Source organism: Dinoponera quadriceps, unplaced genomic scaffold (genome assembly GCF_001313825.1).
Source record: "Dinoponera quadriceps isolate SergipeBrazil2010 unplaced genomic scaffold, ASM131382v1 scaffold405, whole genome shotgun sequence".
In the NCBI taxonomy this organism is placed as follows: Eukaryota; Metazoa; Arthropoda; class Insecta; order Hymenoptera; family Formicidae; genus Dinoponera; species Dinoponera quadriceps.
The window spans coordinates 529815-541149 of record NW_014554754.1 but is presented as its reverse complement, the minus strand read 5'-3'; the positions used below and the strand labels follow the sequence as shown (position 1 = coordinate 541149).

General features: G+C 43.2%; 2 protein-coding genes across 2 annotated transcripts in view; both read left to right on the top strand.

The window, feature by feature from the left end:
• The first annotated feature begins 22 nt into the window (after positions 1-22).
• On the top strand, positions 23-2853 carry LOC106741355 (protein TAPT1 homolog). Its single transcript, XM_014613248.1, has 7 exons — positions 23-513; positions 648-802; positions 904-1001; positions 1103-1431; positions 1539-1636; positions 1716-1931; positions 2042-2853. The coding sequence occupies exons 1-7, from the start codon at positions 327-329 to the stop codon at positions 2654-2656; spliced, it is 1698 nt and encodes a 565-aa protein (XP_014468734.1). The 5' UTR covers positions 23-326; the 3' UTR covers positions 2657-2853.
• Positions 2854-3738: 885 nt separating this feature from the next.
• LOC106741445 (cGMP-dependent protein kinase, isozyme 2 forms cD4/T1/T3A/T3B-like) overlaps positions 3739-11335 on the top strand; it is a 47780-nt gene continuing 40183 nt past the window's right edge. Inside the window, exon 1 of the mRNA XM_014613491.1 lies at positions 3739-4277. Coding sequence (XP_014468977.1) covers positions 3739-4277 — 539 coding nt within the window. The remainder of the gene's footprint in view (positions 4278-11335) is intronic.

Genomic DNA, 11335 nt, shown 5'->3' with positions numbered 1-11335 from the left:
AAGCTATTAGGAACGAATAAGTAGCTCACGAGTGCGGTTAAAAAGAGCAAACCTAAGGTGAAAGAGAGAAACTTTTTTGAGCGCACTTCGTCGTTGGTAGACGACTTATTATCGGCGCAGTTGTCACACCGTCACGTTTGACACACCTCATTTCGCCGTTGGTTTGTTATGACAGTTTACGAGTCACGCTACTGTGTCGTGCCAGAGTTCGATAAACGACCTGATCAAGATAAGGAAAGACACAGATCGTGATTTCGAGGTTATTACAGAGCTCACGTACAATGACGGAGCGTTACATTTATACTCGTTGACATTTACGGAGCGACATGCATAACATGTTCGCCGAGGATGAGAATATGGAGCAGAATTGCCCGGAGAAGAAAACCATAAGATTCCGCGGTACCGGCAAGTCCAAGGGACATGTATCACCTAATAACAAACGGGTGGAGAATGTCGAGTCTCCGCACTGCAGGGAAGAGTTACCGGAGGCGGAAGATTTGAAAAAGAAACAAGGTATTTGTATTCACTTGTTTGTAAAGAGTATCTTACAGTCAAAGTCTGAGCTTTCACGAGTAATTATTAAAGTAACATTATATTTGATTATATAGGTTATATAATTTCATGTTGAATATATCTTGCATCTCCAGGTGTATCGTTGATGCAATTTTTAAGGACGGAATTAACGAGAGGCTATCAGCTGGAACACGATGAGGAAAGATTCTCAGCTAGGAGGGAGAAGATTTATTCTTTTCTACAAATACCCAAAGAAGTGGAAAAGTTTATGCTTTATGGTTTCCTTCAGGTATAATTAAATACTAGTCTTATCAAAAGGAGCAAAGTAGCACATAATATATTTTTCTGAGATACCTTAGAGCTAGTTTTATATTATTTTCGTTTCCGTAGTGTGCAGATTCTTTCCTCTTTGTGTACACATTTTTACCATTGAGATTCACAATGGCTCTATGGGCGGTGATTACGAGGCCCTTGCGACATTGTTTGAGGTACATATATAAGTATCCATTTGTCAGAACAATTCGTTTCTCAAATATTCCGTTAAATATTCCGACTCTTTTTCTACTGTTTCTCCTTGCCTTATTTACAGAAGTGGGAAGTTTCGTGCGAAAAATACAGGAAAGTATCTAAGTCCGGCGGAAGTGTGTGATTTACTGAAAGGAGTTGTAGTGGTAGGTTGTTGGGCAGCCACCTGGAAAGTAGACACCTCCATGATGTATCATTTAGTTAAGAGCCAGTCGGTTATAAAATTGTACATATTCTACAATATGTTAGAAGTAGGAGATCGTCTTTTCAGCGCTTTCGGCCAAGATACTATAGACGCTCTGCTTTGGACTGCCACAGAACCGCGCTCGCGTTCGTCCCGTAGGCAGCACTTGGGTACACTGCCGCATCTCTTATTCGCCGTTGTTTATGTGCGTATCCTTTGAATAATTCACGAAGCGATCGTTGCGTGATTTCACCAGAGATAAATTCAGATGACGATTGCACATATGTGTACACCTTAACCACGAATTTCCATGAAGTGTTGCACAGTATTTTGGTGTTGTTCCAAGCTACAACACTGAATGTAGCGATCAATAGCAGTAACAAAGCTCTCCTCACGATTATGATGTCCAATAACGTGAGTGTGCGCCTTGAGGAGAAGGGATCTCTCCCTTTCGCACGGAATATCTCATCAATCAATTTTTTATCACTTTCAGTTTGTAGAACTGAAGGGCTCGGTCTTCAAGAAATTCGACAAGAACAACTTGTTCCAATTGTCTTGCTCGGACGTTCGAGAGAGGTTTCACTTGACCATGCTGCTGCTCGCAGTGAGCTTGCAAACGATGAAAGAGTACGCATGGCACAGCGACCGTCTTGCTGTTCTGTTGCCCGATTGCGCGTTGGTGTTGTTCGCTGAAGTCCTGGTTGATTGGGTTCGCATCACATTATGGAAAAAAAAGATAGAAAATACACACGGCATAGAACAATATATCGATAAGAACTTTTTATTTGTCGCCGTACTAATAATACTGTTTTCTTGAAGGTGAAACATGCGTTCATTACACGTTTCAACGAGTTGCGCTCGACAGTCTATCGAGACTACACAGTGAGCCTCGCGTACGACATGGCGCAAACTCGAAAGGAGACAGCGTTCTCGGATCCCTCGGACTTGGTGGCACGGCGAATGGGCTTCATACCTCTTCCGCTGGGCGTAGCCATGGCGCGCGTCCTATGCACAACCGTGACACCATCTGCGAGACCGGCGAATCTGATACTTCTGCTGTTAGCTTACTTCATACTGGTAGCTCTCCGCATACTGAACAGTATCGTCATTCTGGGTAGAGCGTGCGACCTGATGTCGTCGCGCACGCACGCCGAGAAGGAGGAAGCGAATTTAAAACGTCCGCCGCTAACGAAACGTGCTAATAGCGTCGACATGAAGAAACCAAATCTCGGCACAGCTATCTTCTCCAACAGTGCTGTCAGCTTGAACAACGTCTGCCTGAACGAGGCGTTCCTCCAGGAGGAGGCGGCGCCGGTGGTGCCGCCGACGGCGGCGGCACAGAAAGCTGAGAAACTCGCGTGTAATGTGAACGATCTTCCGAGCGTGACGAAAACCGTGCTAAGGACAGGAAGCGAGCCCCTTCTCCCACAATGACGTCACTTCATAGTACAATTTAAACGCAACGGGTTTTCTATTTATGAATTGTACATATTTTCCGTTGTACATATACACATGTGAGTATCGGTTCTGTGCGTCTCGTTCTTCTCTCTCTTGCAGTAATACTTACCAGTAATGTTTCTATGTACATGTGTATAAAGGGTAATAATACATTTGGTTACTATTTATTCGTACATTTCGTCGTAAAGGGACATGTGTTCCTTTCTTTTCTTAACCTTTTTAATTCGCGTCCATTTACAGGTCTTGTCTTTTTTCATGCGATGTATCCGAGGCACGCACGTTGGCCCGGATAAGCTGAAACGTGGTCTACAATGGATGGTAGGAATATGTTCATAAGAAGTAAGAGTAAAAAATTAATCAATTATAGTCCATTATTCTCCTTACATTCGAGTATGATTGGTCAATTTCTTAATCTAAAACGTGGTCTGCAATGGGCAGTAGGAGGAGTATGTTTATAAGTAAGAGTAAGAAATTAACCAATCATAATCGATCATTTTCTTTACATTCGAATATGATCGGTTAATTTCTTACTCTTACGAATTCTTACTGCCCATTGTAAACTACGCTTTATGAACATACTCTTACCGCCAATTGTAAACTAGGCTTCAAGGAATGCTACAATTCCTCCCCGTCCCTACTTGATCGACATGCGCGAGCGACGGATCCGTTATCAGTGGAGCGCCGCGACTCGAGCCCCACGACACGTCAGCAGTCGCAACTACCGAGCTACCGGCGTGGTGGCACACGAGTAAGCCTCGTCTCTCTCTCCCCCCACCCCTCTCTCACTCTCTCTCTCTCGCTCGCTCGCTCATTCCGTCCTCCTCCTCCCGTAGCGTTCGGTCTCGTTCGCCGTCTCGCTCGCGAGCGCGACAAGCGCGGGACGTTACGGAGGCGGTGGAGGACGTCGGTCCTCCGCTCTTCGGGAGCGCGAATCACGCGAATCCGCGATAGTGACGAGCGACAACCTCCTCCTCGTCCGGAGCGCCGCCGTAGCTGCTCCGCGCATGGGTCGTTCTTCTCTCGCACTCCTCGCACGCGTACCGGTTGAAGCGAGTTGAATGGACGAGGGTACCAAGTACAGAGTGCCGATCGGCGACGCCTGCGTGTCTATGCGCGTGTGCTTCGACTCGCTGTGCTTCTCGTCGACGCAGCAGCGGCTCGCCGACGAGGAGGACGCCGACGGCGCCGCAGCCGCCAGCTCGCCGCCGTCGGCGCAGCTACCGACGACTGTCGTCGCGGCCGTCGCTGCCGTCACCACCGCTGTCAGCAGCGTAGTCAGCACGAGCGTGCCGCAAGTCACCGTGCCGCACATCGGAGGTGTCCTCCCGGTCGCCAGTATGAGCACCCTCAGGGAGCTGCAGGAGCTGCTGCGCGCCAAGGACGAGCGGATCGCCGAGCTCGAGACGACGCTGTGCCGCCGGGACGCCGAGATCCAGGAGCTGCGGAGCCACCTCGACAAGTTCCTCAGCGTGCTGCCGTTCAAGTCGCCGTTGACCCCGACGAAGCCGCGGCCGCGCAAGCAACGTGCCCAGGGTATATCAGCGGAGCCGCCGCTGCAGGAGCTCGCGCCCCTCAGGCTGGTCGACAAGAGCGACAGGTTGGTGCTTACTCACCTATCTATCCACGCGCTTCTGTTTTTCCGCCTTTATTACGCGCGCTCGGTGTGTACGCGCCTGAACTGCACGAGGAGGTACCCGCTCGCTCTCGTCCTCCTTTTCCTCGCCTGCCGTCTTCTCCTGCTGCCGGTCGCCGCGGAAGCGTCTTTCAAAACGCGGGTATTTTTAACGCGTCGCGACAGCGCCTGCCGGCTTGGTGCCGCGATGACACCTCCTCTCCTTTCTCTCTTCATCATCCATCTGTCCGCCTATCCGTCTCTCTCACTTAGCACGCGCAGCTCTTAGCGTGACTCGGAAAATTACACGCACCATCAGCGGAGAGCGAATTAAAACCGATGACGGGAGGATCTGCACAAAGCAGCACACTCACCTTCCGCGTACGATCGTTGATCCGAATCAGATCGCCGGCTAACCCGGCGGAGATCTCGAGATCGACACGCGTAATCGGTAACCGCGCGGCCTCCTCCGAAGGTGCGAGCGAACGAGGATTTTCACGATGTTTGTTCGTTTCAACTGAACTGGATCGCACTTTTCGCAGCTTAAAGTAGGCTTGTTCTTCGCTGGACTGGTTGTACCAGCTTGTCTAGTTCCCTTCTCCCCTTTCTTACCACCGGGTCTTAACTGTATATCTGTCTCTTATTAAGTTCTATGTGGGAAAAAGTGAGTCTTATATCAATCAATAATAGATATTCTCATGTATAAGCAAGAATATTATAATCTTCTTATAAGATTTTTAGCTTCGATTTGATTGAATTTGTATGACGCAAATATTACTTTGTATGATGCAAGTATTACTACACTCAATTCAAGACTAGGAATCTTCTAAGAATATTACTACTACTCTAAGAATATTTCCGCTTGTATGTGAGAATATCTATCATTGATTTAACACTTCTTTTTCTGTGACTATTTTTTTTTTACAAGTGTACACTTCAGTTTACACTTTAGTGGAAAAGAACAGACAACAAAGCAAAACGTGTATATAATCTAGCGTCGAGGGAAAAAGAAACGAAGTTCAATGCAACACCAGTTCAGCTAGAACGAACAGACGTACGGAGAGGCGTGTTGTTTTCACTCGTGTCTCTTTTCTTTCGCTCTTGTCAAGGCGACCGATCGTAACGGACCGAACTCACCGATTTCGATCTGTATTTCTCTTTTTTTCTCGCGCCTCTGTACACGTTTTTACATATCGACTGTTTGTCGCGATGTCGCGCGCGCGCACATCTTAGGACACCGGTTCCTCGTGGCCGAAACGACGACGTGTTTGCCATGTGGTCCGCTCGTTTCCTCGCGTTGCATCGCGAAGAGACCGCCTTTCTCCGTGCTTTTGCATTCGCGTTATGCGCTAAAATAGGTACTTTCACTGTGGCCACCGGCGGGGATCACTTTCAATCGCAGCCTCCGAGGCGCCACGCGGATCCCATCGAATCCCCGACGTCTTCTTCGTGACTTATCCCAATTCGAAGGCTTGGCTTTATGTTAGTCCTGCAAATTCCGCCGAATTTTAGACCTTGTTAGTTGCAATATGCAATAGACATCGTACTAATATTTGTCAGTTTGCTCTTCTTCTTCATTGTTTTTTATGTACTTTAGTGACTGTATATTAGCCAAGTGCTAATGAAAGGAAAATCGTTTCAAGGAGCGGATGAAAATAGTGTACGGGAAAATTAGTGTAACAGTAAGATATATTGTAACCATTCATGGGTGAAAAATCTCGCAACGGAGGGTTAATCCGATTAAAATTCATTCAATCATCTGCGAATGGTCTGCCTACATATATAATCTTTAATCATCTGTTTCAATGAGCAATGCATTGATTATGTAATTTACTCAACTGCTGATAGAGAATTGCGATAAGCGAACATTAAATAATTAATGAGGATTAATCCGGTAGTAAGTGAAGCGCGAAAAATTTGCTTCTCCCGACATTTCTTTATTATTATATTTTCGTGGACGTTATTACTTGTTGAAAACTTCGATGACTACGAATTGAAAATATACGCGAGAAAAGGAGTTGTAAGTCTCATTTCGTAGACGGCATTCCGCGTCCGTTTCTACCCTTGGGACAGAGACTAAAGAAATCCACTGAGGAAAATTTTGGGAATAACCGGTTTTTCCGAACCTCTTGTGCCTTCAAAACTATATCTAAATGCAACACAGGATAGTCGCGTGAGTGTCCTTCATTTTAACCCTTAAATGCATCATGATGTAGTTCTGCATCGTATGATTTTTTAGCTCATATCTCAATAAATAGCAACCCTGTTTCAAATTCATTCAAATTATTTTATAAAAAAATAAAAAATAATGCATTTAAGGGTTAAATTGACATTTTCAATACAAAAATCGCTTTAGAAAATAATAATATTTAATATTTAATTATATGGAAATAACAATCATTTCGTCCAGGAGTGAGCTCCTGGTTGTCTTCTTCGTGGCCAGGCGCTCGATGGTGTCGTACGAAATGCAAATCGATCGGAAACGCGACGTTAATTAACGATCGTACATTAATCAACAACACGATACGTGCATACAATTGTCCTGATTAATTTATAATTAACGATTTGATCATTTAAATTTAATTAATTCATTCGAAAATGCGGAGTATTTCGAAAGCATTAATTTTCTTTTTTCGGCCACGGAGTATACATTCCGCATTGTCCGACGGTAGTTCGCGCAAGATAACTGTCCCTCTCGAAGGAATCAATTGTTTTGGGATTGCTGCGTACTTGCCCATACATGTCCGCACATGGCCGTACATGTCCGTGCCGGACGAATGACGCACGCGCACACACTCACACATACACACCGTGACGCGAGCTACGTATTATTTACGATTCCCGCCGGTCGAACGAAACATTTCGTCGCCTATTAAAATATTTCGTCACGTTCTCGTTGGCGTCGCGTTAATTAACGTACGTTCCTCCGATCGAACCGCGTCTGCCGAGAGCGTCTAGCGAGTTTCCTGTACGACGAAGCAACCGGAGCAAAATGCCGAACGGAAGGAAAGCCTGGACGCGAACAGAGCGATGTATTTCCAAGTGTGCGAAATTATCTATTACGCAGCCCGAGTCGAAATCTCGCCTTCTATGTTAAATCTACAATCCTGGAGTAGTCGCTCACCTAAATGTATAGTTTTGAAGGCTCGAAAAAAACTATTTTTTCCCCAATTTTTCCGCGGATTTTCTCGGTTTCTTGTCTTCTTTACGGCGAGAAATAAACACGACAGGTTTTAACCGGACATACCGTGAATTCTTCTAAATGGATTCTTCTACCCTTGGGACAGAAACTGAAGCAATCCACGGAAAAATTTGGGAAAAACCGGTTTTTCCGAACCTCTTGAGCCTTCAAAACTATATCTAAACGCAACATAGGTGGTCGCGTGGGTGACAAGTGTCCTTCATTTTAAATTGACATTTTCAATACAAAAATCGCTTTAGAAAGTAATAATATTTAATATTTAATTATATGGAAATAACAATCATAAAAGATCTCATTTAAAACGGACAAGATTACAGTCTTTGAACTGATAAATATACGGAGACGGATGTTTGTTAGTATTTTTCGAAAAATGCATTTTAGTTCGCATGGATGGCACTTGTCATTCATGCGACCATTGTAAGATTAAACATCGTAGAAACTAAGATAGCAAAATAGCAAGATAAATTCAATCTTGATGATATAATTTACTCTCACTTTGACCACGGTGATTTATCTTAAATTTCCATTCTTGCTGATTTTTGGCGTCAGAATAGGTTTCGAATACTCATGTGAATTTAGTAATCGAAATATCAAGAACATTTATAGCTTCGAAGTAGCGTTACAATTAAATCTGTAGAATTAAAGATATAAGAGAAAAGTTAAAATGTGATAAAATATTAAAATAGTCCATAGACCAGCTAAGTAGGTGCAAACTATCCTCAAAAGCATCCAAATTTCGACTCGGGAGAAGTTTCCGATTTTAACGGACGTTCGACGAACTCGCGACCGGGTCATTTAATTCGTACTTATCGACTATTTCGTATCGATGCTCCGTCATCGAAATCCTCCTCGTTCGGTCTCGGGTATCTCGGTACGAGAGAAAGAGATTATTTACGGACGTGCGTCTCCGTTTCATCATAACTCAAACATCTCAGTTTACGAGAGTCATGGATCTTTCCAGGCGTATCATGAGTGCTAGCAAAGGCCGAAGTAAATCACGTTGTCGAGCGTGCATTGAGAAACCCATTTAGTTGAATCAATTAAATTCTTGTTTGACTGTGGGTAAACAAATATTTTGATTGTAATGACCAAAGTTTGGTTGTCTAAACCGAAAGTTTGGTTCTCTGGAGTTTCAGAGGTTTCAAAGAACTAAACTTTTGGTTCAAAGAACTAAACCTTGGTTTTTATAACAAAAAATTTGTTTACCCATAGTCAAACAAAAATTTAGTTGACTCGACTAAATGGGTTTCTCAGTGTGTTTCATCAGGGCGATCCCATAGACTGTATGCCGCGTATACGCTTTCCCGAGACACAAAGCGACGAACGATGTTACGATATTAACGAACGAGCGAGTGGATTGGAAAACGCACGCAAGACGCGAGCGGAAATGAGCGATAGTGCGCGCGCTGCATTAATTGCCTGTTTGTTGACGTTGCTGCCGTCTACCGCAAGTCTAGATTTGGTCAAGGTTGCCTCTTCGCTTCGGGAGCGAGTCTGCTAATGAGCCGCGGGTTTGGGAAGAAATTATTATTATCGCGATTAATTAACGACTGTTTCGCGAATGCGAACGACGCGCATACCGACAGAAATAGAAACGCAAACTCGCGCTTTTCCGTCTCATGTGATATCTCGCATGACTAAGTACCGGTCGTCTTGCGAGATACTCACCCACTGGAATATTTTTAGTGCATGCGTGCGTACTCGTGGAGTCAAATATTCTTTCGGCCTAATCGCGGATCGTATTCGCCGATATGCAAATTCGAATCGCGTATCTGCTCCCTTTGACGTTCGCGATCGCTCATCAATATTAGCGCTGTCATTCCGACCACCCACGGGTCTTTCGGGATTACCCCATGTAACTGATTATGTGTTTAAAGCTCCTGATCCCTCGTTGCAACTGTCCTTGTTTGATGACATCAGAAGCGAGAAAACGCATGCCAAGAATTCATTCGTCAAACTCTCTACACTTCTTAGAGTGAGTTCTAGGTTAGAGTGACAGTATTTTCACTCGCACGGAGTGATTTTTCACTCACTCGGAGGTGAGAATTCACCTCCGAGAAATTTAGAGAGTACGTTCAAATAAAAAGAGATATATTCACAAAATGACATTTGTCGATCAACTTAGCATACTTGTAAAATTATTCAAACAGTTTTACCCGAACGCAATCAATAAATAGTCATAAAATTAACATTGACAAATGTGAAAGGAAGTTAAAAAAAAGGTTCCATGTCAAGTCCATTTTGTGACTATTTATTGATCGTTCGAGTAAAAGAAAAATGTTTGAATAATTTCACACGTATGCTGAATCCACCACAAATACTATTTTGTGGGTATATTTGTATATATATATATATATTTTTTTATTTGAACGTTATTTAAACGCAAGAATTCTTGGCATGTGTTCTCTCGTTTCCGACGTCGTCAAACAGGAATAGTTGCAGCGAGAGACCAGCGTCCTTAATCTGTAACTTTTAATATATACGTTACAGATTTAACGCATGCGTTACAAATTTTTGCGCAGGCAAGATCACGAAATATTAGGAGTACCCATAAGTAATGTCGCTTTTTGATACTTATACAAAATTTTATTTTATTTAACATGACGACCAAATCGAAATCAACGTCTTTAAATTTTTTAAACCAACGCTGACACGTTCTGATATCCAAGGTACTAGGATAAACAGAATTAATAACACGTATAGCACTAGTGACATTGTTATTCTTTCGAAATTCGTAAAGCATCAAATGTCTAATATATACCTTATCCACACTTTGGCCTTCCATTCTTAATGGTACGCTCAAATTCTTTTAAAATTTCACAATAAGCACACTAAATGTCAATAAATTCAATTAGTATATAGGTTATGTAATAATAAATCATGTCCATGAACAAGATGGCAATTTATTCGATCTGGAAAAAACGACATTACTTATGTGTATGCCTAATTGCTGTACAACGATATAATAGCTGTGTAACAACGAAATTTTCGTTACGAATTACAGAATGAAACCTTGTATATTTATTTATTTGCTACGGTAACATTTAAAGTTTATTATCGTAAATTATTTTTCTCCGTGTGTGAGCCTAGGTATTCCCGACAATCTCGGGTGCATACCCAAATCTCCGGGTATTACTCAGGTATACCTGGTTAATCCCGAAAGACTCGGTTACACGCCCAAACCTTCGGGTATTACCGGGGCATCAAAATAGCCGGATTATAGCTGACAGCAATAGTCAATATGCAACGATATGTGCTCGTTTGCGATGCGTAACGCCAGGTGTGTACGCGCGGCTTAATGGCCACGTCCGCATAAGTGCGTAAATATCGACACACGCGGATATCGAAGCCAGTACTAGAAGCGGCTTTGCGGATTTGCATCGCGCGTTTTTCGAAGGCGCCGGCAGTAACGGTGAACCGCTGCCGTACGTACAGTTCTTGTTCATATTATTAGACGCGCTTTAATTTTTTATAATTCATTGACTTCCGAGGACCAGCTTTACAATACGGCTCACCTATCGATCGAATTATGTTACGGAACCATTGTTCTATAAAAAAGTATTTTTTATGACATCATTTCACTTGGCTGTTACGATGACTTTGAACAAGTATGAACCCGCGTTAGTTGCATTGTTGATAATAACGAGAACAGACGTGAGTTTTGAGTGTATGTCAATTGAAATTTAATTTAATATTTGTTTATTTGTGACATGAAACTTCAAATTTCTTGCTTACTAACGGAAAAATAAATGTTTGTGTGAAAAATAATAATATTGTTTACAAAAATTATGAATAAAACAAGTGATTTGACACCTCGGAAGGTTGCAAAAGTAAAAACGCT

Bases quoted from the DNA above. Each gene is read 5' to 3' on its own strand.
- LOC106741355 (XM_014613248.1), top strand. From the start codon at position 327: ATGCATAACATGTTCGCCGAGGATGAGAATATGGAGCAGAATTGCCCG. The intron at 803-903 runs GTATAATTAAAT...TCGTTTCCGTAG, and splicing joins TGCTTTATGGTTTCCTTCAG to TGTGCAGATTCTTTCCTCTT. The intron at 1,432-1,538 runs GTATCCTTTGAA...ATTTCCATGAAG, and splicing joins ATTCGCCGTTGTTTATGTGC to TGTTGCACAGTATTTTGGTG.